General features: G+C 33.8%; 1 protein-coding gene across 1 annotated transcript in view; it reads right to left on the bottom strand.

The window, feature by feature from the left end:
- Positions 1 to 23310, bottom strand: part of LOC114349326 (ATP-binding cassette sub-family C member 4-like) — a 148472-nt gene extending 125162 nt beyond the window's left edge. The window contains exons 1-3 of the mRNA XM_050648982.1: positions 23277 to 23310; positions 16958 to 17129; positions 553 to 892 (exon numbers count right to left, since the gene is read on the bottom strand). Coding sequence (XP_050504939.1) covers positions 553 to 892; positions 16958 to 17129; positions 23277 to 23310 — 546 coding nt within the window. The remainder of the gene's footprint in view (positions 1 to 552; positions 893 to 16957; positions 17130 to 23276) is intronic.
- Between the last annotated feature and the right edge of the window lie 3482 nt (positions 23311 to 26792).

The raw sequence follows: 26792 nt of genomic DNA, 5'->3' as shown, positions 1-26792 counted from the left end.
CCTCGGGAACATCTTAGGGTAGTTTGAAGGTAGTTACCCCCTACCAATAGGGGTTGATGAATTAAACACTATTGATAACTACTTGTTTATTACCAATTATAAAGACCACAGTAAATAGTTGATGTGCTCACGGTAAAACCATCGACGGGTGCATCTGAATTAAGAATGATAATTGCATTAATTAGAATGAATCACGATGCTTCGCTGTATGTATAAACAAACTTGTAACATGTAGTATGTTTATATTGTCGATTTAGCTTTGGCCATGACTTACGAAAATATTGATTAGCTGACGACGCATCATTTCCGACTGGTGTTTGTAACAATCTAGGTGACCTACTTAATTGTAAACAAATGTGTATGTTTTGGTTTTGTTTCTAGGACATTTAAGAATTAAATGAATATGTCTTGATCTTAATTTTGGATGTTGATAAACCCTTACAATATCAAATTTGGATTGAAAGACAAAATTAAACATTACCAACAAAAGGCGAGAGTCTACATGTAAAAACTTATAAAGAAATTGAATCGGAATTATTTTCTTAAAATTACCTTTCTGTATATAACAGTACAACAAGATGCCCTTATCCTCATGCCACTGTGAAGAACCTCTAGGTAATATTGATTTGCAATCAAAACGCCCAAGATGTTCATAGCGACTAAGATACCTGCATACATAAGAGCATAATTTTTTGAAACTTGTGATTCTGGTTTAAAATAATCCAATAGGTTTTCAAGTATTAGAGGTTCAATTAGTCTTAGCACTAAATCTGTTGTGATAGCATATATTCCTAGCCATGCGTACTCCAACCAAAATGTCATAACTATGGATTTCAACAAACTTGGTTTGGAATTTGTTTTCTTAGCTTCTTCTAGTTGCTTGTCCCAATTTCTGAAAAATATAAATTAGTTCAGCGAGAAATAAGCAAATCAGAAATATTGAACGAAATAATGAAAAACAACAAATCGACTGGAAAAGTCTAAATAACTGCAGAGATGCTGAAATATGCTAGAAAAGTGGTAATTATTACTCTCCATTCCCTTTTTAACAAAATATTAAAAGACAAAAGATTCCCAAACAACTGGAAGGAATCCGTAACCATTAACCAACACAAGAAAGGGGAAAAAGCAGATATAAAAAACTACCGTCTTATAACACTCCTCAATGTAATGTATAAACTCCTAACAAAAATTTTAACCAATAGACTGACGACAAAATTCGACGGATACCAGTCGAAAGAACAAGCTGGTTTTAGAAAGGGATTCAGCACAGGTAGCCATTTATTAAGTATGAAAACCTTATAAAACGAGCAAATGAATACCACATTCCTCTAATATAGCGTTCATAGATTTTGAAAAGGCTTTCGACAGTGTCGAACATTGGGCAGTGAAAAGTTCTTTGATTAACAGCAGAATTGACCACATATATACATACCTAATAACCAATATATATATATATATATATGAAAGAATGGCGATTGCATTTTATTACACTTCGACCACCACCGGTATTCTACACGACGTGTTTCGCAGGTTATGTTACGAATTTAGCTATACTAATAATTTTTAATAATAGTAGACTATATTAAAAATCATTTTAACATAAATAAAGTGTTTAATATCCAACTACTACAATTCTACAGGGTGTGAAAGTTGCTACGAAATTAATAAAAAAACGTAATTAGCTTTTAAACTACCCTGTATAACATTACAAAACCGCATATTTTAAGAAAGAAGACATCGAGTAGAATCTAAAAATGTAAAAATATACAGGGTGTCCCATTTAAAAAAACGAAATTTTAAGCAACTTCCGGTATAACCGGAAGTGGCAAATTGATGAAAATATTTTCATTAAATAGATCACCCTTCAAAACCCCTTCATTCCAATTTTCATGATTCTGTTGCCTTTAGTTCTCTAAATATTTCTAATAGGCCAGTTATCTGCCTCACCCTATATATGTATCATTTTTGTAATATTATTTCTTCCGAAATGAAATTTCACACATAAAAGATTATCAAGAAAAACAAATACAGTGGTAAATAGACTGTATATTATAATGGTAATATTATTAAATTGTTTTCTGACAAAATTTAATACAAGTTACGTAAAAATTTTCCGAGCGCGCGGATTTGAAGCGAGCCGGGCGGTTTGCAAAATTCGGCCGCTCGCAAAAGCACCGATTTTAAAAATAATTTTTAATAATTAAATGTAATTATATTTTATAATAATTTTTATTTTAAGATAATATAAGTCTTTCTTTAGTAAATTACTGTAAAATAATTTCTTAGTTGTTATAAATAACGGCACTACGATTTAAGAAAAAAAAAACAATTATCTCGGCTTCAGTGGGTTGTAGAAAATTTTTATTTTTTTATAAATCTTCGTTTTGTCTTCAGCAACAATAATCTGTAAGTTAGAAACTCATAGGATGTACAGGGCCGCTTCAGCTCTAAATGTTTATAACGAAAATTGCCCCCTTATTTTCAAACACAAAAATTATCTCGGCTTCAGTTGGTCTTAGAATTTTTTATTTTTTTATAAATCTTCGTTTCATCTTCAGCAACAATAATCTGAAGTTAGAAACTCATAAGATGTACAGGGCCGCTTCAGCTCTAAATGTTTATAACGAAATTTGCCCCCTTATTTTCAAACCCAAAAATTAGAGGTTTAAAAATGTTTTACGCATTTATTTACATCAGAATATGAAAATATAGATGTTTCACCAACTCTCTACGATTTTTTTTCAAAAAGTTATAGCCTTCGACATTTGACCTCTTGGGATAAACAATTTATAATATCTAAGCAAGAAATTCGTTAATCTGGCTTTACAATTTTTTTTATGTTTGGAATTCAAAGATCTTCATTTTAAAGCTTTAAAAAATAAAAAAAAATTATTTGTACAATAAATAATGCAATTGTAAAAAACGGCCATTTTGGACATTTCGCAGGCTGTTTTGCAATAACCAATTAACAAAATTAAACATACCATACCTCAAATTGTAGGTTTTTTAATTTACTACAACTTTGTATTAAAAAGTTTTTTTTGTAAAATCAATATCCTAAGCTGCAAAATTAAAAATCATTAAAAATTGCAAATTTAACAAATGAAAATCGCAATAAAACAAAAAGCGCACAATATTTTTGGTTACATTTTAGTAGAAGTTATTCCTGGCATCGTCCTTTACAACACCTGATAGGTTTCAAGAATTCCTGAATTATATCCTGAAATCGACCTATTTTTTACCCACAGCCTGGGGTAAATTGAATAGTTAATTGAATTAAGAATATGCCAAGCAATCTAAATAAATAGTTAAAGAAGAGCATAACAAAATTGTGTCCCAACTGATGGTGCATTAGAGAGTATTTCTGGTTGCAACTTTGAAAGGGAAGACAGAGGAAAAGCAGGTGTTTGAAAATCTATATTTTCTTTAGGTACAATTTCTAATAATTTATTTTATTTGTTCGATATTTGCGTTTGATGATTTTTTGAAATATTTGACAATTATTACATTGGGTAAGGGAAAATTTTTCGTGTCTGCAACAGATAGGGTGTTTTAAAGTTTCCTATTTGGCGGGGATAGTATTCCTTGAAAAGAAATGCCAGAGAGAAGAAACAAAAGCAAAGAAAACAATAATCAAGGAGAACATTCAGAAAAAGAAGAACATTTGGAACAAGGAGAACATTCAGATCAAGAAGACAGTTTAGACATAACAATCATGGAAACAGAAAAAAAGGAATTGTCAGATTTAGAAAAATTATTACAACTGATGCAAATACAATCACAAAAATGGATGAAGCAAAAAGGACAATGGATAAAAATCAGGAAGAATAAAAACAAGCCATGAAAGAAACATCGGAAAAAATGGATAAAATGTGTAAAAATCAGGAAGAAACATCAAAGAAGATGGATAAAATGGATAAAAATCAGGAAGAAGCAAAACGAATCATGGAAGAAACACAAGAAAAAATAGAAGAGAACAACAAGAAAATACAGCAACGCATAGAAAAATATGAAAAGGAAATAAAAGGATGTTTGACAATGATGAAGAACGAAATGAAAGAACAAGAGATGAAAATGCAAAATAAAATGAAGGAGTTAAAGGATTGCCAGAAAAAAGAACTAGAGAATTTGGAAACCAAATTTGAAAACGCGTTGCAAGAAGACAAGCGAGAGATAGAAGAAAAAGTTAAGCAAAATGAAAAACAAATTGCTGAAATCAATACTCAACAAAATTTCGGAGAAAGAAGAGAAATGGTTATACATAGTACAGATGACGTGAAAAAATTGTTTGGCGGGGATGTAAGAAGATTATACCCAGTGCCCTTCATAAATAGCCTGAAAAAGAAAGTACAACACATCGGAAATTTTGAAACAGCCAAAGAAACGATCAGAAAACATCTTAAGTATGAGGCAGGTCTATGGTTTGACAGCAAGGAGGAAGAATTTGACAGTTGGCAACAGTTTGAACCAAAATTTTTAAACTATTTCTGGAGAAAAGTCCAACAAATGGAAATCAACAAAGAATTACAAAATGGGAAATATAATGATCGGATGGGTATCTCAGAAAAAACATACGCATTACAAATATACAATAATGCAAAACATTTACAATATAATTATTCGTCAGAACAATTGGTCGAACTGATTGCAAGACATTTCGAAGATACGCTAGAAGATCATATCACTTTGCAAAATTACACAGACATAGACAGTGTGTGCCAATTCCTACAAATAAGAGAATCACGTCTAAGAGAAAGAAAATCAAGAAGATCGCAAAGATTACAGACTCCGAGAAACACAGGATTACAGGGATAGAAGACAAAACAATAGGAGGGACTATACAAGACGAGATTTTAATCCCAGGAGGAAAAACGAATGGAATGAGGACAGAAATCGAGAATACCAGAATAGAAACAACACACGCACAAATCAAGAAAACAGAAATAATGGTAGACAAAATGAACAGGGATATCGAGAAAACCGAAACAGATCCGACAGACCAAGAGAAAATAGAAGAGAGGTAAATAATACCCAGACAGAAGAATATGACAAAGAGAGACATTACGACGAAAATATAAACAACGAAAAGGAACCGGCGTCTTTTTCACGAAGGCGCTCTCTCGAAACAAAAACCCAAACAGGAATTTTTTGTCACCCGAAGGAATTTATAAAACTGGCAGGAAACAATGAAAAAAGAAATGGAATAAATTTAAAATTTGTGAATGGTTTTATCAACGAGAAACTAATTAAAATGTTGATAGATACTGGCTCGGAAATAACACTGGTCAACAGAAAATTAATAGAAGAAATCAATTTAACAAATTTAATTTACAAAATACCTAGGGTAAATTTAGTGGGTCCAAATAAACGGACATTGGCAACAATAAATGAAGGCATACGAATAAAGATACGAGTGGGTAAGAGATTTTATGCACTACAATGTGTGATGATGCCAAATCTGTCACATGACATGATTGTAGGAGTCGACGATTTGACAGAAAAATACGTAGCAAGTGATCTCAAAAATGACAAGGAACATGAGAAACAGAACATAGACGAATCAGATAAAGAACAAACAGTGGAGATGAATTTGGCAACGAAACAAGGACAAAGCGAAAAGCAGAGAAGGCGGAAAATTAGGACAAAAGAAAATGAAACCTGGGATTTCTCAAAAGAAGAGTTGAGCCCCGAAGAAAAGGAAAAATTGACAGTTACAAAAGAAAATGAGACCGGTGATTCCTCAAAGGAAGAGTTGAGCCCAGAATAAGAAGAAAAAAGGATAGTGACAAAGGAAAATGAAACATGGATTTCCTCAAAAGAAGAGATGAACCAGGGGAAAGAAGAAGAAATGATATTAAAAAAAGAAAACGAGCAGAGGACAATTGAAACAGAGTTAGGAGAAGAAAAAGTATGTGAAAACGCGGATGCAGAATACACGATAAACATGGGTAAGGAGTTAGAAGGAAAAGAAAATATGCGCTGGAATTTAAGATACTATAAAAATTTCATAAATGAAGAACATAGAACGCCCCAAAAATTTGAAAATGCGTTTGAGGAAAAAAACCTAGGAAACGGACGATCGAAAACTTATCCGATTCCGTATGAATATCGACAACAGGTGAAAAGGGAGACTAGTAAAATATTGAAAGATCAAATCGTAGAGAGATGTGACTCACAGTGTATCAATATAATCGTAATAGTGGAAACTAGCTATGTTTTGAGACATGTTGATTCGGAAAAGATCAGAGGAATTTACAATATTCACGATGTGTACAAATATCATGAGTAAAGGAAGGAAGTACACATAGGAAATAGTTAAGGTAGGAAATAGGAAATAAATTAGGATAATGAAATAGGTATACCGGAAAATTGTTTTGCCTCGAGAAAATCGGTTGCAGATGCAAAGAATTTTATCGAATTCAAAGGCGGGGATTTGTTGTAGAATTGTTTTTTTTTAATTCAAAAAAAATTATAGTTCATCATTTAAAAATAAAATTAAATTTATATCAAAGTCCATTAGATCATAGATTCTCATCCCAATCTAATTTAGCTATTAGACAGTGTTTCGGGAAAGTGAAAACGATTAGTGATAATGATTCGACGAAGTGAATTGGTACACTAACAAACAATTCGGGTTTAGAAAGTGGACATGTCGTTTGGCGAGAACAATAATGTTTTTAAAATGTTTCCGGGAAGTTTAATGGTGGTAAACGCTTTGTTTTAGTTTTTAGAAGTAAAAGTAGTCTGTAGGAAAAAACTAATTATGATATTTCTTAAAATTTGACATATTGGAAAGTTATATAGAAAAATATTTGGTTCTTAAGAAATGGGTAGGAAAGGTTTTGAGAGAGGCTTGTTTTTGATTGGGTGGAAAAGATCGGTAGAAGGGATAAGAAAGTTGGAGTCTGAATTTGCGAGAGAAGAGAGGGTCACTGTATAATTGATATCTGATGAGAGCAGTCCAATTTTCAAAAGTGAGAAATCAGTGTATAGTGTTGTGATCGGCCTTTGCGAGCAGAATCAAGTTGAAACCAAATCGTCGACCGGTTGAAAAGTTAATATTACTGGTCCGAGGGAGATTCTTTTGTTTTGTCTAGAACGAGTAGCTGATTGATATCTATTTGCACAAGATATCGAGCAAGGAGAAAATTGAGTAAGAGAATTTGAGCAAGTTCCTGTGTGTTGTTGTGGAAGCAGTTTGGACGAGAGGGACCTTTTCGCAACATCCAGAGAGTACGGTAGGAGCATCGAGGATCACGCAATCCGGAAAAAAAGGAAGTGAAGACACAAAAAGGTTAGTCAAATCATTTTTCAGAAGGGAGAGAATTTGTTTATATCAGAACCATATTTGCTTATTTGTTTATTGAACATTACTATAACGCAGTTAGTCATTTCAATTTTTTTTTGTTTATTAGGCAATCTGTTATAATATATAACAATAGGCACATTTTATCTGAGAAATAATGACATGAAGAGATTGTGACCAGCGCCACACATCTCTATAGAGATAATATTAAATTACTGTATTACATATATTAACTTAGCTACTGTAACAATATTAATGTCTGTGCGGTAAATCTAATGGTGTCTGTCTCTTTAACCGTTTTGTTTCCTGACTGTTGTCTAACAAATTAATTGCAAGCACATTCGCGTGGCTTTCAAGACGTACGATGTATTTTGCACCTAACTCCACTATCACTTCACTGACGGTTTTCGTTTCCAGATCATTGTAAATATCCCTGTTAGTAACAAACCACGGAGCATCGATTATTGAACGTAACACCTTGGACTGGAATCTCTCAATTATGGATACATTCGACTTGGATGCTGCTCCCCAGAGCTGCAGACCATATGCCCAGACTGATTTGAATATTGTGTTGTGGACTAGCAGTTTATTTCTTGTCGTGAGCTTAGACTTACGCCCTAGAAGCCAATAATGCTTACTAAATTTTATGCCCAGTTGTTTCCGTTTGTTCCATATATGGGTTCTCCAGGTTAATCCTCTGTCCAAGTGCATGCCCAGATATTTTACAGATGTAACTGAGGGAATTACCTTATTATTTATTGTTACTGTAGGTGATTCACCGTGACATTTTGTAAAAACAATATGGTTTGATTTTTGTTCATTCAATTTAATTCTCCAATTTTGTGCCCATGTATTTATTTGATTTAATACTCTCTGGAGTTCTGCAGCAGCTTCGACTGGATTTTTGTGTATTGCTAGGAATGCAGTATTGTCTGCAAAGGTGGTGGTCGTTGTATCACGATTTGTGGGTAAGTCTGCTGTGTAAATCAGATACAGTTGTGGTCCCAGAATGCTTCCTTGCAGTACCCCTGATCTGATGGGATATAGTTTTGTAAAGGCTGACTCAAACTTCACTCGAAAGTATATTTCTGATAAATACGACTTAAGGAGTGTATATAGTTCCTCTGGTAAGTTCTTTTTCAGTTTATACAACAGTCCATGAAGCCAAACTTTATCAAAAGCCTGGCTAACATCGAGGAATGCTGCTGAACAGTAACTTTTTTCTTCAAATGTTTTATTTATAACGTTGACCACTCTGTGAACTTGTTCGACGGTACCACGCTCTTTCCTAAAGACAAATTGGTGGTCGGGTATCATATTTCTGTCTGTTAGTATTTGTAGAAGTCTTTTTTCTATTATTTTTTCCATGATCTTAGACATTACTGGCATTAAACTAATTGGTCGATATGAAGTGGGCTCATTTGGAGGTTTTCCTAATTTTTGTATAAGGATAATTTCCGCAATTTTCCATTGGATTGGGAAGTGTTTTAACCTTAGTACCGCATTACACAATTGAGTTAGCATTTTAATTGCTTTGGTAGGTAGATTTTTAATTACCTCACCTGTGATTAAGTCATAGCCCGGTGCTTTCTTTTTTATTAGATTATTGTTGATTATGTTTTGAACTTCTTTGGGTGAAACGTGTAGTGTGTTTTCTCCTGTCGGGGTTTGGCTCTGTAGGAAATTGTAAATTTCTTGATCGTTATTTGTTGCAGCAGCTGGTATAGGTTTGAAAACTTCTTCTAGGTATTCGCCGAAAGTTTCTGCCTTTTCATTGTTTGTTCTGGCCCATGTTCCGTTGGATTTTCTAATTGGTGGGATATGACGATGTTGCTGTTTTAATTTTTTTGTAGCCTTCCATAGCGCATAATCGCTGGCATCTGACGGCGTTAAATTTTCTAGATATTCTTGAACGCTGTTTTTTTTAGTTGTTTTAGTAGTTCCTTCAATTGTCGTGCTGCTCTATTGAGCCTTAACTTGTCATCTGGATGTCTAGTTTGCTTCCAAGTTCTACTCAGATACCTTTTTTAATTATTTTTTCTCTGACATTTATTGGACAATTAATTTTTTGTTTTGCTTTTGTTTGTGGAGGTGTTAATTTCCATGCAGCTTCCTGAATCGTTGTTGTGTAATTTTGGATTTCTTTTTCTAGTTCTTCTGGTGACTTAAGTGACACGTTTAGTTCAATATTTGCTTCAACCCTTTCTCTGAAAGCTTGCCAGTTGGTTTTGTAATTGTGCAACTTGGGCAGAGGCTCTTTTTCTTTAATTCCTGAATGTACAGTTGCTACTACAGGAGTATGATCAGACTCTATATCAAGATTTGATTCGATACTTAGATATCTCCTTGAGAAGTCTTTTGTAACAAAGAAATCTAAACAGTCGGGATTTTTCTGCGGGTCGGATGGCCAGTATGTGGGCTGATACGTAGACAAATGGTCAAGTGTTGTTCTGATATGATTTGATGTAGTACCCTGCCTCTTCCAGTAGTGCACAGTCTTGAACCCCAACTAGTATGTTTGGCGTTATAGTCTCCACCTGCCACGAAATGGTTACCAAGTTGGTTAAAGTGATTACTTAAAGAATTTTTGTTAGCTATATAATTTGGTGGGCAGTATACAGCAGCTATCGAGATTGGTCCGATCCAATCTTCTATTTCAATGGAGACTGCTTGTAGATCTGGTTGTTCAATCTTTTGTGAAATATGGTGTTTTATATCCTTTCTAATGATTATAGCTGCTCCAGCACTGGCTCTTCTTGCTGCGTCTGGATGGGCAGCATTGTACCTTAAATAGTTGGATATTCTAAAACTATTTTCTGATGTTAAGTGAGATTCAGATATTAGAATTATATCTAGGTTGTGAAATTTTAAAAATGCCTCAATTTCATTCTTCCGATTCATGACCCCATTGGCGTTCCATAAAGCTATTTTAAATATTTGAGCCATTAATTATTGGATTTAGTGTTTTGCTGTACTAGATCTCTCAAATGTCTTATTTCCTTGGTTAGTTCAAGGATTGCTTGCTGTTGCTTTTCTATTTGTTGTTGAAGTTGAACGTTTTGTTGCAGGAGAGAATTATTTTGCTGTTGAAGGAACGTGGTGAATTGATTGTTTGTTGACTGCGGTAATAACTCTATCCTGTTTGTATTTTGAACTTGATTTTGATTTGAAGCTGCTTGTGCATATGTTTTCACCTCTACTGGAACGTGTGAGCTGCTTATAGAGTTTTGTGATTCTTTTTCTTGTACTTTTGGTCTTGTCACTTGATTTTGTACAGCCACACCATTACTAGAGAGATATCTTCTATTTTAAAATTTCAAGGTATACCTGATAACCTTTATAATTTGCAGGATGTGATCCTCCACATAATGCACATTTTGCTGGATTGCCATCCTCTTTTTTCTTTTTGCAGGTACGGTAGTCGCGATACTCAGCACATTTCACGCAGCGAAATTGTTGAGTGCATTGATTTCTTGTATGTCCATAACTTTGGCATCGTTTACATTGCACTATAGTTTGCTTTTTGTGGGGTGTTTCGAATCTAACAACTGCATTTAACAGTTTTGAGATTTTAAAGATATCACTGTTATTTCGATTTCTCTCAATGTCAATAAAGAACAAGTTTTTGGGTGATTTTGTTTGTTTGTCATGGACATTCATTATTTGTTTTACCTTATGACCTTCTTCTGCTAATGCTGCTGTTATGTCTTTTGTGTCTGTGCTATGGTGTATGTTTCGTAAAACTACTCTGTACGATTTTTCTTCTGGTAGTTTATAGGTATGCCTGACGATTTTATTGTCGTCCAGCAGCTTTTTGATTGTTTTGTAATTGTCGATAGTAGTTGTCCGGATTTTTATTTTGTTTTCTGATAACAATTTGTAAGCAAAATCTGACGTAGATGAGCAAATTAATGTTAGAAGACCTGGTAAATTTGAGACTCCATATAGTATAAAAGGAGGAACTTTATCTATTTCCTTTTTGTTATTATTTATTTGCTCTGTATCATTTTCATTTGATAGTGAAGAAAAACGATTTTGTGTGCTAATAGAATTTTCAACTTCACTTACCTTTAAGGATTTCTTTTTCATTTGTGGGCTGTTGCTATTTCTTCTCCGCTTCTTATATTCAATTTTTTGGAACTCATTTGGTTGAAATACTTCATTATCTGAATTTTCTTGCTCCATTTTTTCGTTTTCTGACAGTGAGACATTTCTTATTTGGTTTTGATTTCTTGTAGTGGGATTTACTGCATCATAATAATAATTTATCTTCTGCTGAACTTTATTTTGGTCGCTTTGATCGGGAATGGCCTGTGTTGACATCGTGAATGGTGTACATTGCATTTGTTGTTGAGTGAGAAACATCCCCTGTGCGTAGTTGTTATGAGCCGCATAATTTTGTGGTACCATTGGGATGGATTGATTTGCATCAAATGCAGTTGGATACTGAACATTTTGCGTACTGTAAATGTTTGGGATGGGTTGCATTTGTATATATGGTGTAATTTCCCCTATATTCGTATTTTGATACATTTTTGGTTTAATAATTTATTCACCTAATTTATTTAAGTTACGCCACTGATTAAAATAGTCATACCGATTATTGTGTTTAACTTTTTCACAGAATTAGGTATTAATTGTTGTTTGTTTTGTTTCTTAATGATGGGTAAATAATAAATAAATAAATACCTTTATACGATCACTGATAACAGCTATCACAAAGCGATAAGACACCTGCACCGGTTTTCGCCGTCAGATGCAGGTAACTTCTTTTTATGTAGCGTAAGTTGTTGTTAAGTTTTATTTTTAAAACACAGCACAGTTTAAAACAGATTAAAAACAGTTTAAAAACGTTGTTTCGAATATTTGTATTTACATCGATTGGCCATTCGACCTTATCGGTCGACGTCTGAAACGGAATGATTTCAAATTTAAGAATTCAATTTAGTGCGGCAGATTGATGCAAATATTTATAAGAATTGCACATTTAACGATACAAGCATATAAATTGGGCCACATATACTGCACATATAAAGGTTCAAATTTAGATATGAGGTCATCTCAGATTTTGCCTTTTACAAAAATGGCGGACATTCAAAATGGGCAACTATACATATGTGACTAATAGCACGATATCTTTTGAATGAAAAGTCCGATTTCAACCAAATTTGATACATAGGTTCTTTTTGTGATTTACAAGGTCTATGTCGTAAACTGGAAGAATCGGTTTACCAGAAGTTGTGTTTTTCCTGGTTTTTCATGTAAAACTATTTTATATTATGTAAATAATTTATTTTCAATTTTTTTACCCTGTATACAGGGTGTAACAAAAATACAGGTCATAAATTTAACCACATATTTTGGGACCAAAAATAGTTTGATTGAACCTAACTTACCTTAGTACACATGTGCATATAAAAAAAGTTACAACCCTTTGAAGTTACAAAATGAAAATCGATTTTTTTCAATATATCGAAAACTATTAAAGTTTTTTTATTGAAAATGGACATATAACATTCTTATGACAGTAGCATCTTAAGAAAAAATTATAGGGAAATTTGGACACCCTATAAAAATTTTATGGGGGTTTAGTTCCTTTAAACCCTCCCCCCCCCAAACTTTTGTGTACGTTCCAATTAAATTATTATTGTAGTACCATTACTTAAACACAATATTTCTAAAACTTTTTTGGCTCTTAGTACTTTTTCGAAAAGTCAGTTTTTATCGAGATATTTTTGAATATTTGTCAAATCCACCACATATTTGTGTATGGAGAGGAGACTTGGTAATAATATGAAAATTTATGTATGATTTACATTTTTAGGTATATTTTGAACCGTATTAAAAAAGAAGCCATATCTCGATAAAAGGTGCCTTCTCGAAAAAATACAAAGAGGCAAAAAAGTTTTAAAAACATTTTGTTTAACTAATGGTATCGCAGTAATAGTTTAATTGGAGCGTACACAAACATTTGGGGGGTTTAAAGGAACAAAACCCCCATAAATTTTTTATGTAAACATATTAAAAAAGAAGCTGCAACTCGATAAAAACTGCCTTATCGAAAAAATACTAAGAGCCAAAAAAGTTTTAAAAATATTGAATTTGACTAATGGTATCACAATAATAATTTAATTGGAACGTACAGAAAAGTTTGGGGGGGTTTAAGGGAACAAAACCCCCATAAAATTTTTATGGGGAGCACAAATTGTACTATAATTTTTCTTTAAGATGCTCCTGTCATAAGAATGCCACATATCCATTTTCGATAAAAAATCTCTAATAGTTTTCGATATATTCGAAAAAATCGATTTTTATTTTGTAACTTCATAGGGCTATAACTTTTTTTCTGTGCATATTTATACTAAGGTAAGTTAGGTTCATTCGAACTATTGTTGGTCCCAGAATATGTGATTTAATTTATGACCTGTATTTTTGTTACACCCTGTATATTAGTTTTTCATAATGGTAATACCACCATTGAAAAGAGCGTAAGAATATGTTTTAGAAAATATTTTGAACTTTTTAGCTATGTTAATTACCATTTAATAAATGCATAACGTATCTTCACATGTATCTTTGTGTGGCAGATTCGTGCAAATATTATAAGAATTATTGTGAATTTAACGGTAGAAGCATATAATTTGGACCACATATACTACACATACAAAAGTTCAAATTCAGATATGAGGCCATCTCTGATTTTGCCTCTTACAAAAATGGCGAGTATTCAAAATGGCGGCTATACATATGTGAGTAATAGCACGATAGCTTTTGAACGAAAAGTCTGATTTCAGCCAAATTTGGCATCAAGGTTGTTTTTTGGATGAATAAGATCGAGGTTTTGAACCGAAAGAATCGGTTCACCAGAAGTTGTGTTTTTACTGTTTTTTTTTTATGTAAAAATCTGTTGTTTTTTTTCAATTCTTTCACCCTGTATATATTAATTTTTCAAAAAGGTAATACCGCCATTGAAAAGAGTGTAAACATAATTTTTACGAGAGATTTTGAACTTTTTAGTTATTTTAATTACAATTTAATAAATGCATAACGTATCTTCAGATGTACCTGTGTGCGTCAGATTCATTTTGAATGCCCGCCATCTTTGTAAAAGATAAAATCTGAGATGGCCTCATATCTAAATTTGAATCTTTGTATGTGTAGTGTGTGTGGTCCAAATTATATGATTATATGATATAACCATTAAATGTACAATAATTCTTATATTATTTGCACGAATCTGCCGCACATAGGTTTATAGGCACATGTGAAGATACATTATGCATTTATTAATTGGTAATTAACGTAACTAAAGAGTTCAAAATATTGCCTAAAAATATTTTTACGCCCTTTTCAACGCCGGTATTAACTTTTTGAAAAATTAATATATACAGGGTGAAAGAATTATTAGAAAAACAACATGTTTTTACATAAAAATCAGGAAAAACACAACTTCTGGTAAATCGATTCTTCCGGTTCAAGACTTTGGTCTTGCACATCAAAAGAAGAACCTATATACCAAATTTGGTTGAAATCGGACTTTTCGTTCAAAAGTTATCGTGCTATTAGTCACATATGTATAGTCGCCATTTTGAATGCCCGCCATTTTTGTAAAAAGTAAAATCTGAGATGGCCTTTTATCTAAATTTGAACCTTGATGTGTGTAGTATATGTGGTCCAAATTATATGCTTCTACGATTAAATTCACAATAATTCTTATAATATTTGTACGAATCTGTCACACATAGGTACATGTGAAGATACATTATGCATTTATTAAATGGTAATTAACATAACTAAAACTTTCAAAATATTTTCTACAAAATAATTTTATGCTCTATTCAATTGCGGTATTACCTTTTTGAAAAATTAATATATACAGAGGGAAAAAATTGAAAAAAAACATATTTTTTAGATAAACAACCAGTAAAAACACAACTTCTGGTAAACCGATTCTTCTGGTTCACCACGTCCATCTTGTAAATTAAAAAAAGAACCTATATACCAAATTTGGTTGAAATCTGAAGTCTCTTTCAAAAGTTATCGTGCTATTAGTCACATATGTATAGTCGCCATTTTGAATCCCCGCCATTTTTGTAAAAGGTAAAATCTGAGATGGCCTCATATCTAAATTTGAACCTTTATATGTGTAGTATATGTGGTCCAAATTATATGCTTGTATCATTAAATGTGCAATTGTATCACATATCGGCCGCACTAATTCAAATGAATAAAAGTTAAATTTATCAAATTTAGTATGAGAAAATAAAAAATTTATTTAAATAATTTTTTTTGTTAAAACAAAGAGATATCACAATTAAAGTTTGATTTATTAAATAAGAAATTGTTGCAACAAAGTTAAATTTAGTATTTTTAAAATCATATGTACACGGCTTATTTGGTAAATGAATAATATATTACATTTATATGATATTGAATGTTTTTAATTTCCCTGTTCCATCCTGGAAGAAGTAAGCAACTAGAAATACTAGAAGCCACAAATCATAGGTATTGTATCAAATACAGAATTAGCCCTGAGAATAAAATTTATTGGAATATTTAATTTGAATTTAGTTTTTGTTTTACATAGGCAGTGATTAAATTAAGAATTTGCCAAGCAATCTAAATAAATAGTTAAAGTAGAGCATAACAATATATATATATATATATATATATATATATATATATATATATATATATATATATAAAGTAGTTTGGTATTATTGACTGACAATATGTAGATACAAGTTTTTATTGAGGTTGCAGTCAGTGTAAGGGGCAGGATGAGAGAAATAAAAAACTTGTATCTATATATATATATATATATATATATATATATATATATATATATATATATATATATAAAGATTATGGTATTCTTGACTGTATATTCAAATATCAAGCAGTGATTCTTGAGGATGCAGTCTATTTTGGCCCACAAGACAAAGAAAACTCTTTGACTTACTATCAAGCTTTCGAATTTATTTTAATTCTTTTTCAAGACATCTGTTGACAAAAATATACAAATATAAAAATTATGTAGGTACTTACAATTTTCTTAATTACTTACTAGTCATGAGATTACATTGAAAATTTTTTTTTTTTAAATAAAATAAAATAAACAACATAACTGAAGTTTTTAAAATAATTTTTCATACCTATGTGCATAATTGTCCTTTTGGTAAAGTTTCAAATTTTTTCAATGTAATCTCATGACTAGTAAGTAATTAAGAAAATTGTAAGTACCTACATAATTTTTATATTTGTATATTTTTGTCAACAGATGTCTTGAAAAAGAATTAAAATAAATTCGAAAGCTTGACCTTAAGTCAAAGAGTTTTCTTTGTCTTGTGGGCCAAAATAGACTGCATCCTCAAGAATCACTGCTTGATATATATATATATATATATATATATATATATATATATATATATATATATATATATATATATATATAGATATATAATAATTAAAAGAACTGCTCTGTATTATTTTTAAAAATAAAAAATTATAAAAATTAATACTTCTTCTTCTTCTCTCTTCTTTCTCGAACCTCCTTATACCCCTCAGGGGCGTCGGAGAAAAATTAATACTATATAATATAATATAATCTAAACCTTTCTACCTAAAGGTGTAAAAATTAATACTAACCTTTGTAAATTATCTCCCAAGACTTGGCTTCTATCAATTTTTAATGGATTATATAAATCGTCAACTTCCAATGTCTTCGATAAGCCCTTTTTAAATAAATCATATGTATATCTAAAAATGCAAACAAACAAGATTATTCTGGCATTTAAATTATAATGAAATAGGAAACACCCTATATGTTGATAATTAATTTGTAACAAAGGGTCTCGTTTAAATATCTCTTTTTAAATAAATCATATGTACCTATATCCAAAAAGTTGGGTTTTCGCCCCAACTACGGTACAAATGACCACCTACAGTGCATCAAAGTCTTGATTGAAAAATCAATTGAATACAAAATAGACCTCTAGTTCTAACGTTTATTATAGACTTCCATAAAGCGTTTGATACTATCGAACTACCCGCATTACTTAAGGCATTGGAAGAGTGTCGAATTGATCATAGGTATACCAATATTATAGAAAATATATGTATACAGAAATGCTACAACTATAAATCTGCACGGTCCTATCAATAAGATATATGTATATCAGGAGAGGTATTCGACAGAGAGATACTACGTCGCCTAAGTTGTTCATTACTGTACTTGAACATGCTTTGAAATCACTGGAATGGGAAAATAAAGGAATAAATATCGATGGTGAGATGCTTAGTCATCTACGATTCGCAGATGATATTGTTCTGATTTCAGATGACCTAAAAACTGCCAATGATATATTGAATGAACTCAGCGATGCAGCACGTAAAGTAGGTCTAAATATTAATTACCAAAAGACAAAAATAATGACGAATTTAGTTCCGAGCCATCCTAAAGGTAGAAGACGTCGAAATTGAAGTTGTTGACAGCTACATATACCTTGAACATACGGTAAAAATTAGCAGAGACAATCAAACTGCTGAGTTGCTAAGAAGAATAACTCTGGGATGGGCAGCATATGGAAGACTACACGTGATATTTTTAAAGGTGATATACCTATCAGCTTAAAAAGACGAGCCTTTAATGAATGTGTCCTGCCTGTTCTTACATATGGCGCAGAGATACTTACTCTAACAAGGAAATCTGCACGAAAACTTCAAGTGACGCAACGTTGAATGTAAAGATCAAAAGATCATAAGATCAAAATTTAATGGAAGTGGGCAGGACACGTCGCTAGAATGAGAGATGATCTCTCTCCTGTCGTTTCCCCATTACTGAGGATCGTGATTTCTTCCAATATTCTAACAATGTTTCTCCATTGGTCTCTATCTTCAGCTGCTCTAAGAGCTTCGCAGAATGAGTTTCCAGCTGAATGCTTTATTTGGTCAGACCATCTAGTTGGTGATCGTCCTCTTTATCTTCTCCCCGGAACGTTTCCAGAAACAAATAATCTCTCCAAACTGTCGTCACCTCTACGAACCACGTGACCAAAGAATTGTAGAATTCGTTGCAGACATATTGTGGACAGCCTTTTTTTAATATTGAGTTGGTTTAGAATGGAAACGTTTGTCCTATGAGCTGTCCAAGGTATGCGCAGCATTCTTCTCCAGCACCATATCTCAAAGGCATAAATTTTTTGGCGCTCGCATGCGCGAAGAGTCCAAGTCTCTGCTCCGTATAGAAATATTGAGAATACAAGGGCATTCACCAGTCTCATCTTGATATTTTGAGAGAGAGATCTGTCTTTCCAAAGTTTAGTTAGGCGACTCATCGCATTTTTTGCCATACCAATACGTCTTCGAACTTCTGCTTCACAGTTACCATCGTTAGCTATACTAGACCCGAGATAGACAAAGGTGTTTACTATCTGGTATTCCTGTAATATGTTAGTCAGTTGAATAGTGTCAAATCTGTCGACCACCATTATTTTTGTCTTAGCTTTATTGATTTTCAGACCAACTTTATTGCTTTCGTACTCAACTTTTCGCAGAAGATCAAACATTTCTTGCTCATTTGCTGCGATAAGTGTAGTGTCATCAGCAAATCTTAAATTGGAGATTTTTCTACCAGCTACTGTTACTCCACCGGCCCATCCTTCTAAAACCATCCTCATGACATGTTCACCATAAATGTTAAATAAGTCAGGTGACAACACGCATCCTTGTCTAACACCTCTCTCGGTCTTGAATTGGTTTGAGAACTTCTGATCTAGTCGTATTGTCGCTATATTAGACTGGTACAGATTTTTAATAAGTGTCACCAGGTGCATTGGTGCGCCCATTTCTATTAAAATTGACCACAGATTTATCCAGCTTACACAATCAAATGCCTTTTGGTAGTCAACGAAGCATATAATCATAGGTACTTGAAATTCTCTAGACCAGCGGTTCTCAATCTGTGGTACATGTACCACTGGTGGTACATATCATTATTTGCGGTAATTGATGGATTCGACCGTTACTTGATGGAAGTTCATTTTATCTCACAATAAAACACTGAAAAACGTTTGTTTTTCTATACTTACACAAAATTTATTACAACTATGTTATTACTACAGCTGTTTCGGCAAAGTGCCTTTCTCAAGTGATATATTTTACAATGTGTTTGCCTTTTTAAGTCTTTAACTGAAGAGGTTGAGGAGTGGGGAGCTGTTTGTCTCGAGTTGGTCATTCAGAATTATATCTGTATTTTTCAATTTATTAATTTCCATTGATTCTAAAAGTGATAGCTTAAGGCCTTTATTTTGAATATGTAGAATTTGAAACTCTTCATTGAAAGAATGATTATGATCTAGAAGGTGAAGTGCGTATGTAGAAGTGTCTGTTTTTCTATTGTTGAAAGCCCTTTTGTGTTCTGCTATCCGTTTGTCAAAAGTTCTGCCAGTTTGACCGATGTAAGTTTTCGGACAGTCACCACAAGTTAGTTTGTACACACCACTCTGTAGTTGCTTTCTCTTTCGGCTTTTATTGTTTTTAATATGTTTGCTTAAGTTGTTGTTAGTTCTGAAAGCTGGTGTTATTCCTTTCTTTTTTATGTATCTGGCTATTTTTGTTGTTATTTTGCCAGTATATGTGAGAGAGCAGAAGGTACTGGGTTCTTTCTGTGGTGGTGGATACACTAATTTCAAGGCTTTCTTATGGAGTTTTTGGTTTAAAATGTTGTTAACTGTTTGTTCGTTATAGCCATTGTTTACAGCTATTTGTCTAATGATATTTAGTTCTGTCTCGAAGCTTTTTTTTTGTCATAGGAATTTCTGTCAGTCTACGTATCATGCTATGGTAGGCTGCTAATTTGTGTTGTGTAGGATGGGATGATGAATTGTGTATAGTTGTGTCAGCTCCCCACTCCTCAACCTCTTCAGTTAAAGACTTAAAAAGGCAAACACATTGTAAAATATATCACTTGAGAAAGGCACTTTGCCGAAACAGCTGTAGTAATAACACAGTTGTAATAAATTTTGTGGAAGTATAGAAAAACAAACGTTTTTCAGTGTTTTATTGTGAGATTATTTGCGGTGGTACACAAAACACAAAAAAAAAATAAAATTGTAGTACTTAGTAGGTCTTGATAATATATGTAATACAAAAATATAGGTGGTACCAAAAATAATAAAAAGAACTGTAGGTGGTACACGACTCAAAAAGTTTGAGAACCGCTGCTCTAGACTTTTCAATGAGTTGTCTCAGGTTCAGGATTTGTTCCCTTGTACCTTTACCTTTTACAAACCCCGCTTGTTCCTGACGCATTTGGTAATGTAGATAGGTTTTTATTCTGTTTTTGATGATATGCAACAAGATTTTACTAGCATGTTTTATTAGTGACAGTGTGCGGTAGTTTTCACATCTGGTAGTAGTTCCTTTTTTGTGTAGTGGGATATAAATTGAGGTACACCAATCAGATGGCCATTTACCTGAATTCCAAACAGCGACACAGATATAATGGATGATAAGTAATCCTTTGTCACCTAGTAACTGTAGTATTTCACATGGTATTGAATCAATGCCTGGGGATTTATTTCTCTTTAGTGATTTAATTGCATCTTTGACTTCAGCGAGTAAGACAGTAGGTTCTCTAGGGTAGTCATAAGGCCACTGATTTTCTGCTGATACCTCGTTATTTTTATATAGCTCGCCACAGTAGTTTCGCCATGTTTCCAATATTTCATCAGTATCGGTCTTTAAATTACCTTCCTTATCTATTACAGACCACGTTTGAGGCTTAAATTCTCTGGTAAGGAGTTTGATCTTCTGGAATAAGTCCCTCGGTTCATTTCGGCAGCCATGTTCCTCTATCTCTCTGCATATTTGAGAGATGTAATCAGCTTTATCTTTACGGCACTGTTTTCTGATTTCTCTCGATAACGCTCTGTATTCATCGTCTGTTCCGTATCTAGTTTTATGTTCTTTTCTGCGTTGAATCACAGTCCACGTATTATCGGATATCCATGGCTTACGGCCAGTGGAAACCGCTGCCTCACAGTCTTTTGCAGCCTCGATTACCTTATCTTTGAGATAGATCCAAGTGCTCTCAGGCTCACTATCTACTTGGTCTAAAGAAAGAGCATCTTCTAGGTTTTGTTGGAAGTCATTGATTTTTGATGGACTTAGAGACATGACTTTTCTCTGGGGTGTTCTTTTGGGGACTTTGAAACGAAGTCGAACGTTCAATACCAGGAGTTGATGATCGCTTCCACATTCTGCGCCAGGATATGTTTTACAGTTGATGGACGACGACTTCCATCTTGATCTTATTAGGATGTAGTCTATTTGATTCCTTGTTCGTCCATCTGGGCTGCGCCATGTATATAATCTCCGTGGATGATGTTGATATAACGTGTTTGTAATTGTAATATGTTGTTCTACACAGAACTCCACTAGACGGTCGCCATTCTCATTTCTGTGTCCCAGTCCATTTTTGCCCAGCACTCCTTCAATATTTTCATTAGATGACCCCACTTTGGCGTTAAAATCTCCTAAAATTATGACGAGTTCACGATTCGGAATAGCGCGAACAGTTTCTTCTAGACGACCATAGAACCTGTTGATGTCTTCTTCTTGTGCAGCTGTTGTAGGAGCGTATACCTGGACAAGGTGTAGGGTATTGGTGGATATTCTCATTTTAAGGGATATTATCCTGTCATCAATAGTATTATATCCAATTACGCAGTAGTTAAGTTTAGAGGGTACAATTATTGCGACTCCATTTGTACTTTTGTTATCTGGGCCTGAAAAATAGACGACGTTGTCAGCAGTTGTTTTAAAATGCCCTTTTCCTCTCCAGTGAGTTTCTGAGAGTCCCAGTACCGAAAGATCGTGGTCTGCCATTTCTTTTTCAATGATGTGTAACTTTCCAGGGTTTTGGATCAGTCCCTGGACGTTCCATGTACCAATTCGCTGACATTTTCTTAAATTAAATGAAAATTTGGATTCAGTCGCACAATTTCTGCCAGGTGCCTGGTCCCTCACACCTTGGCAGCCGGTAGCAAATTTCACACCATCCGACCCGGAACCGAGATGGCGCCGAGCGTGAGTCGGGTCGCTACACATTCCATCTTCACTTACCAAAATTGTCATCGTTATGGGAAGAAATTCTCTTGGGAAAATAGTGCAGTGGTTTCCCTTTGCCTTCTGCACCGCTGTATATGTGCCGTTTCTGTGGCTATCATTCTCGCCGCATGGTCAGTTTTGTAACAGCCAGCTGCCACTGTCTAACCTATCACCATGTCTGGCTACCCTCACTTAGTTTAGCCTGCAGACCAATGCAGTTGCCCGGGATGTGGCACGTGGAGCCATAAGTGAGAGTTGAGTGCCTTATGAGGACCAGTTATCAAAAACAATCTCCCGTCTATGACGTTTGATGTGGTCGTTCCAATAAAAGGTGCTACCTCTATAACACACTCGTACACCCCTAATGAGAGATGATAGGTGGACCAAAAAAATCTTGTGAGTGGAGAACGAGAGCGGATAGACGAAACCCGGGAAGACCACCCACAAGATGGACTGACAACACCCTATATATAACACAAACCCTCTCAAAAAGACGTCCTTATAATAAATTCCAAAGGTGCCAGGGGGTACCGCGGTCGGAAAATTATTTAAACATTTTTTTTAACATTAATAAATCAATGTTTTCGCTTTGGACATTTTTTTAGATTCGTTGGGTCATTCTGAGAAAAAAAGGTCTTTTGTGATTTTTCTTTAAAATTGATTGTTGTTGAGTAATACGCGATTTAAAATTTGAAAACCGGGAAAATGGCAATTTTCAAGGCTTAGTAACTCCTAACTCGATTAAAAATTATGAAAGTCAGAAAGTGACCAATCAAAGTTTAAAGCCCCCCCCCCCTCTACAAGTTTCTAACATCAACTAGAGTTGTCATCTAAAGTCTGCCGTGTGAGATCCTACCTTTAAATATTACAACCAGTATGGTTGATGTCATTGTGATGCCGGGAGTTAATCTGGGAATATTTTTAACATCCCTTAAAATTTTATAATATAATGTAAACTCCACAATCTTAAAACAACTTAAGGATATTTACCCGTATATCTTGGTGGCTTAAAACATGTAATGTGACCTGTGATAACACTGATGATGGAATATTGATTCCGAAAACGTTCTGTTGTGATATAACTCTTCTAAGGGATCTTAAATATACCTTTTACAAGATAAGGTTTTTATTTTTTGTGATTTATGGTATACAGCCAGTTACAGGAATTTTTTCCTTGTGATATTTTTAAACAACAAATGTTATATAGACTTTTTTGGTAAGTTTATATTTATAGCTTTATTCACGATTGAAATTTATGATTTCATCCATAAAAATGTATGTTTTTGAGTGGATTTTCAAAAATAATTCTAAAACAAATTTACGAAAAATTCGTTAAAATCAAAAAATAACCTTTTAAAACAACGAATCGAATGTTTTTTATTAGTTATGTAGAACCTCGATTATCCGTCAGGGCACCGGACCAAGGGTATGACGGATAATCGAAAAGACGGTTAACAGAACATTAAAAAAGTTAAAAATTGATAATACAACTCTCAAATTTTATTTGTTTGTTTTGTTTGATAATACAACAAGAGAAATTTGTGGTCGTGTTAATATTGTCGAATTTGGTTTACAATATTCTGAAAATAAATCTTTGTGTGTTTTACTGATGCTTCACATTTTGCAAGGGCTGAATTTCTTAATCGGCGTAAAATCATACAATCTACTTTATTGGATTACTGTCGAGAATACCACTCGATGAATGGTTGCATGTGCGATGCAGCTTCTCTAGCTTTTTAGGCAAATCTTTTTCAGTTGCAAAAGCATCATCGACATCGCCACTGTCAAATTCCAAGTTTGTGTCAGCTTCTGAAGCTGTTTTGTCAGCCGCTGTTTTGCCATTTCAACGATTCCATCATCTGTCAGCAATCGATAGCCGTTTGCGTCCTCATCATAAATTAACCATTCCTTTAAGTCATCTTTACGCAACGAAAACAAAACAGTTGATTCAGCCATAACTTCATTTGTTACCGCATTGTACATTTCAGCGAATTTCGTTTGGCTTATTGCAATGCTAAAAAAAAATGAATTGATGACTCAAATTTTTTCTTATGTACTCAATACAACTTATGTACTCAATACAACTTATGTACGGACCCTGACGGTTAACAGAGGTGACGGTTAGTGGAGAGACGGATAATCGAGGTTCCACTGTATCGCAACAATACAACCCAAGTTACAAGCTGTAATCGTTTGCAAATGCAAGACAGTGTTTTTTCGAATTAACCTTGAATTCAACTTTTTATCAACAAATAAAGCAAGAAGGAGAGGTTTTTCGAAAAAAAAATATAGAAATATTTTTTTTGCACGATTTTTGTCGAGTTAAAAAATCTCTTAATTTTAATTTATTTTTTGAAAGAATAAAGAAAACTAACGAATTATTTATTAATATTGAAACTTATGGTACAATTTGTTAAATTATTTAATGTAATCCCACTTGTTTGGGCTGTGGTTTCACTTCTAACAGAAACTCCTGCAGAATCGCATACATTAGTAGTACCCAACATTTTTTCTCGTCAAATACGCGATCAAAGTTGAAAACTTGGAAATATCAATGCCATCATAAAGAAAAACGGTGGATTTAATCATTGAATATTCTGCCCAGAGGCTTCCAGGAGCTTTCAACTGCATATGTCTTTGAACGAAATAAGCCAATAGTCTTTTCTTCGATTCTTAAATTCTTGCCTTCGCACCATTTTTTAAAACTTTGGTAGATATTTTGATAACGGATTTTGGATTTTTCGGGAATAATTGCGGAACACCCTTCTTCCCAAGCCCGTTCAATTTCTTTAAATTTACTTTCGCTCATATTTTAATTTATAATAATCAAAATTGTACTTCAAATTATTGACAACTAAATAAAAACTCAATTCTCCATTGTTGTTATGCACCCTAGTTAGGGGAATACGGGGCGGAATGGACCGGCGGGGCAGAATGAGATTTGTATTTTTTGAAGTGTGTATTATGCTGCCATCTACGATATTTGGTAGTAAACTACGCTCCGATGAGTAGTTCTGTATCTGGTAGTCGCCATTGTTCACTGCGAAGCGAAGGTGGTATTTATAACGTATTTGTGAATTTCAGTTGTTTTGTTGCATATTTTGTCCATTTAAGATTTGAAGGTAGGTGGTTAAATTTTTCTTATTGCTTATTCAGCATTATGTACTATTGAAATAGACATTTTAGCTTGCTGTAAACCCCCATAGTTCTTTAAAATATTGCTATATAACCTCACAAAACTTTGAAATTCAAAATAACGAACTTCGGGGCAGAACGGTACGGGGCAGAATGAGACATGTCTCATTCCGCCCCGCTTTATCTTTTGTTGCTTAAGAAAAAACTACCTTCAAATTTTCTTGTTACAGATGGTGCGAAATTATGTTAGAAAAACAGAGAGACAAAGTTGGCCTGTAGATTCTATGGAACAGGCAATATCCGCAGTAATTGACGGTAATACAAGTTTAGACAAAGCCTCGTCCCAATATGGTGTACCAAAATCAACATTGGCTCGATATGTGAAGAAAAAGCGGGATAGTCCGGAATTTCGCATTAACAAACAGTCAGGAAAATTTACGTGTATTTTCAATGAACAGCAGGAGTAGAACTTGCTAATTACGTTAAAAACATGGAAAAAAGATTGTTTGGATTATCCATGAAAGATTTACGCAGGCTAGCGTATCAGTTGGCACACCGCAATGGAATCATTCATAATTTTAACCAAATTAATCAAACAGCAGGACAAGACTGGATTAATGGCTTTTTGAAGAGACATCCCGATTTAAGTATAAGAGAACCTGAGGCAACCTCTGGAGCTCGTGCGATGGGCTTTAATCGGGTAGCTGTAGCACAATTCCAATCTCTTCTAAAAGAATGCATTGATAAATATAAACTGAATTCTGATCGTATCTTTAATTGTGATGAGACCGGCATTAGCGTGAATCCAAAAGGACATTCTAAAATCATAGCAACGAAAGGGAAACGGCAGGTAGGCACGCTAACATCATCTGAGAGAGGTGAAACTGTGACTGTGGAGTTGTGTTTTTCTGCCAGTGGATCTTACATGGCCCCGATGTTAATTTTCCCCAGGAAACGGAAGCAGCAAGAGTTCGAGTTGGGTTTGCCACCTGGAGGTTGGGCAGAAGTCTCCGACTCGGGATGGATTACAACCGAAACGTTTGTCAGTTGGTTTAAAAAATTTATATATTTTTCTAAGGCCACAAAAGATGCTCCTGTTTTGCTTCTGTTCGACGATTATTCGACACATACGAAGAACATTGAACTCATTGATCTTGCTCGAGATAACGGAGTTATATTGCTCTGCTTTCCTCCCCACTGTTCGCACCGTCTTCAGCCTTTAGATGTTTCACTGATG

This window comes from Diabrotica virgifera, chromosome 4 (assembly GCF_917563875.1).
Source record: "Diabrotica virgifera virgifera chromosome 4, PGI_DIABVI_V3a".
Lineage (NCBI taxonomy): Eukaryota > Metazoa > Arthropoda > Insecta > Coleoptera > Chrysomelidae > Diabrotica > Diabrotica virgifera.
The sequence above is the reverse complement of the archived record's forward strand: the minus strand, read 5'-3'. Positions and strand labels throughout refer to the sequence as shown.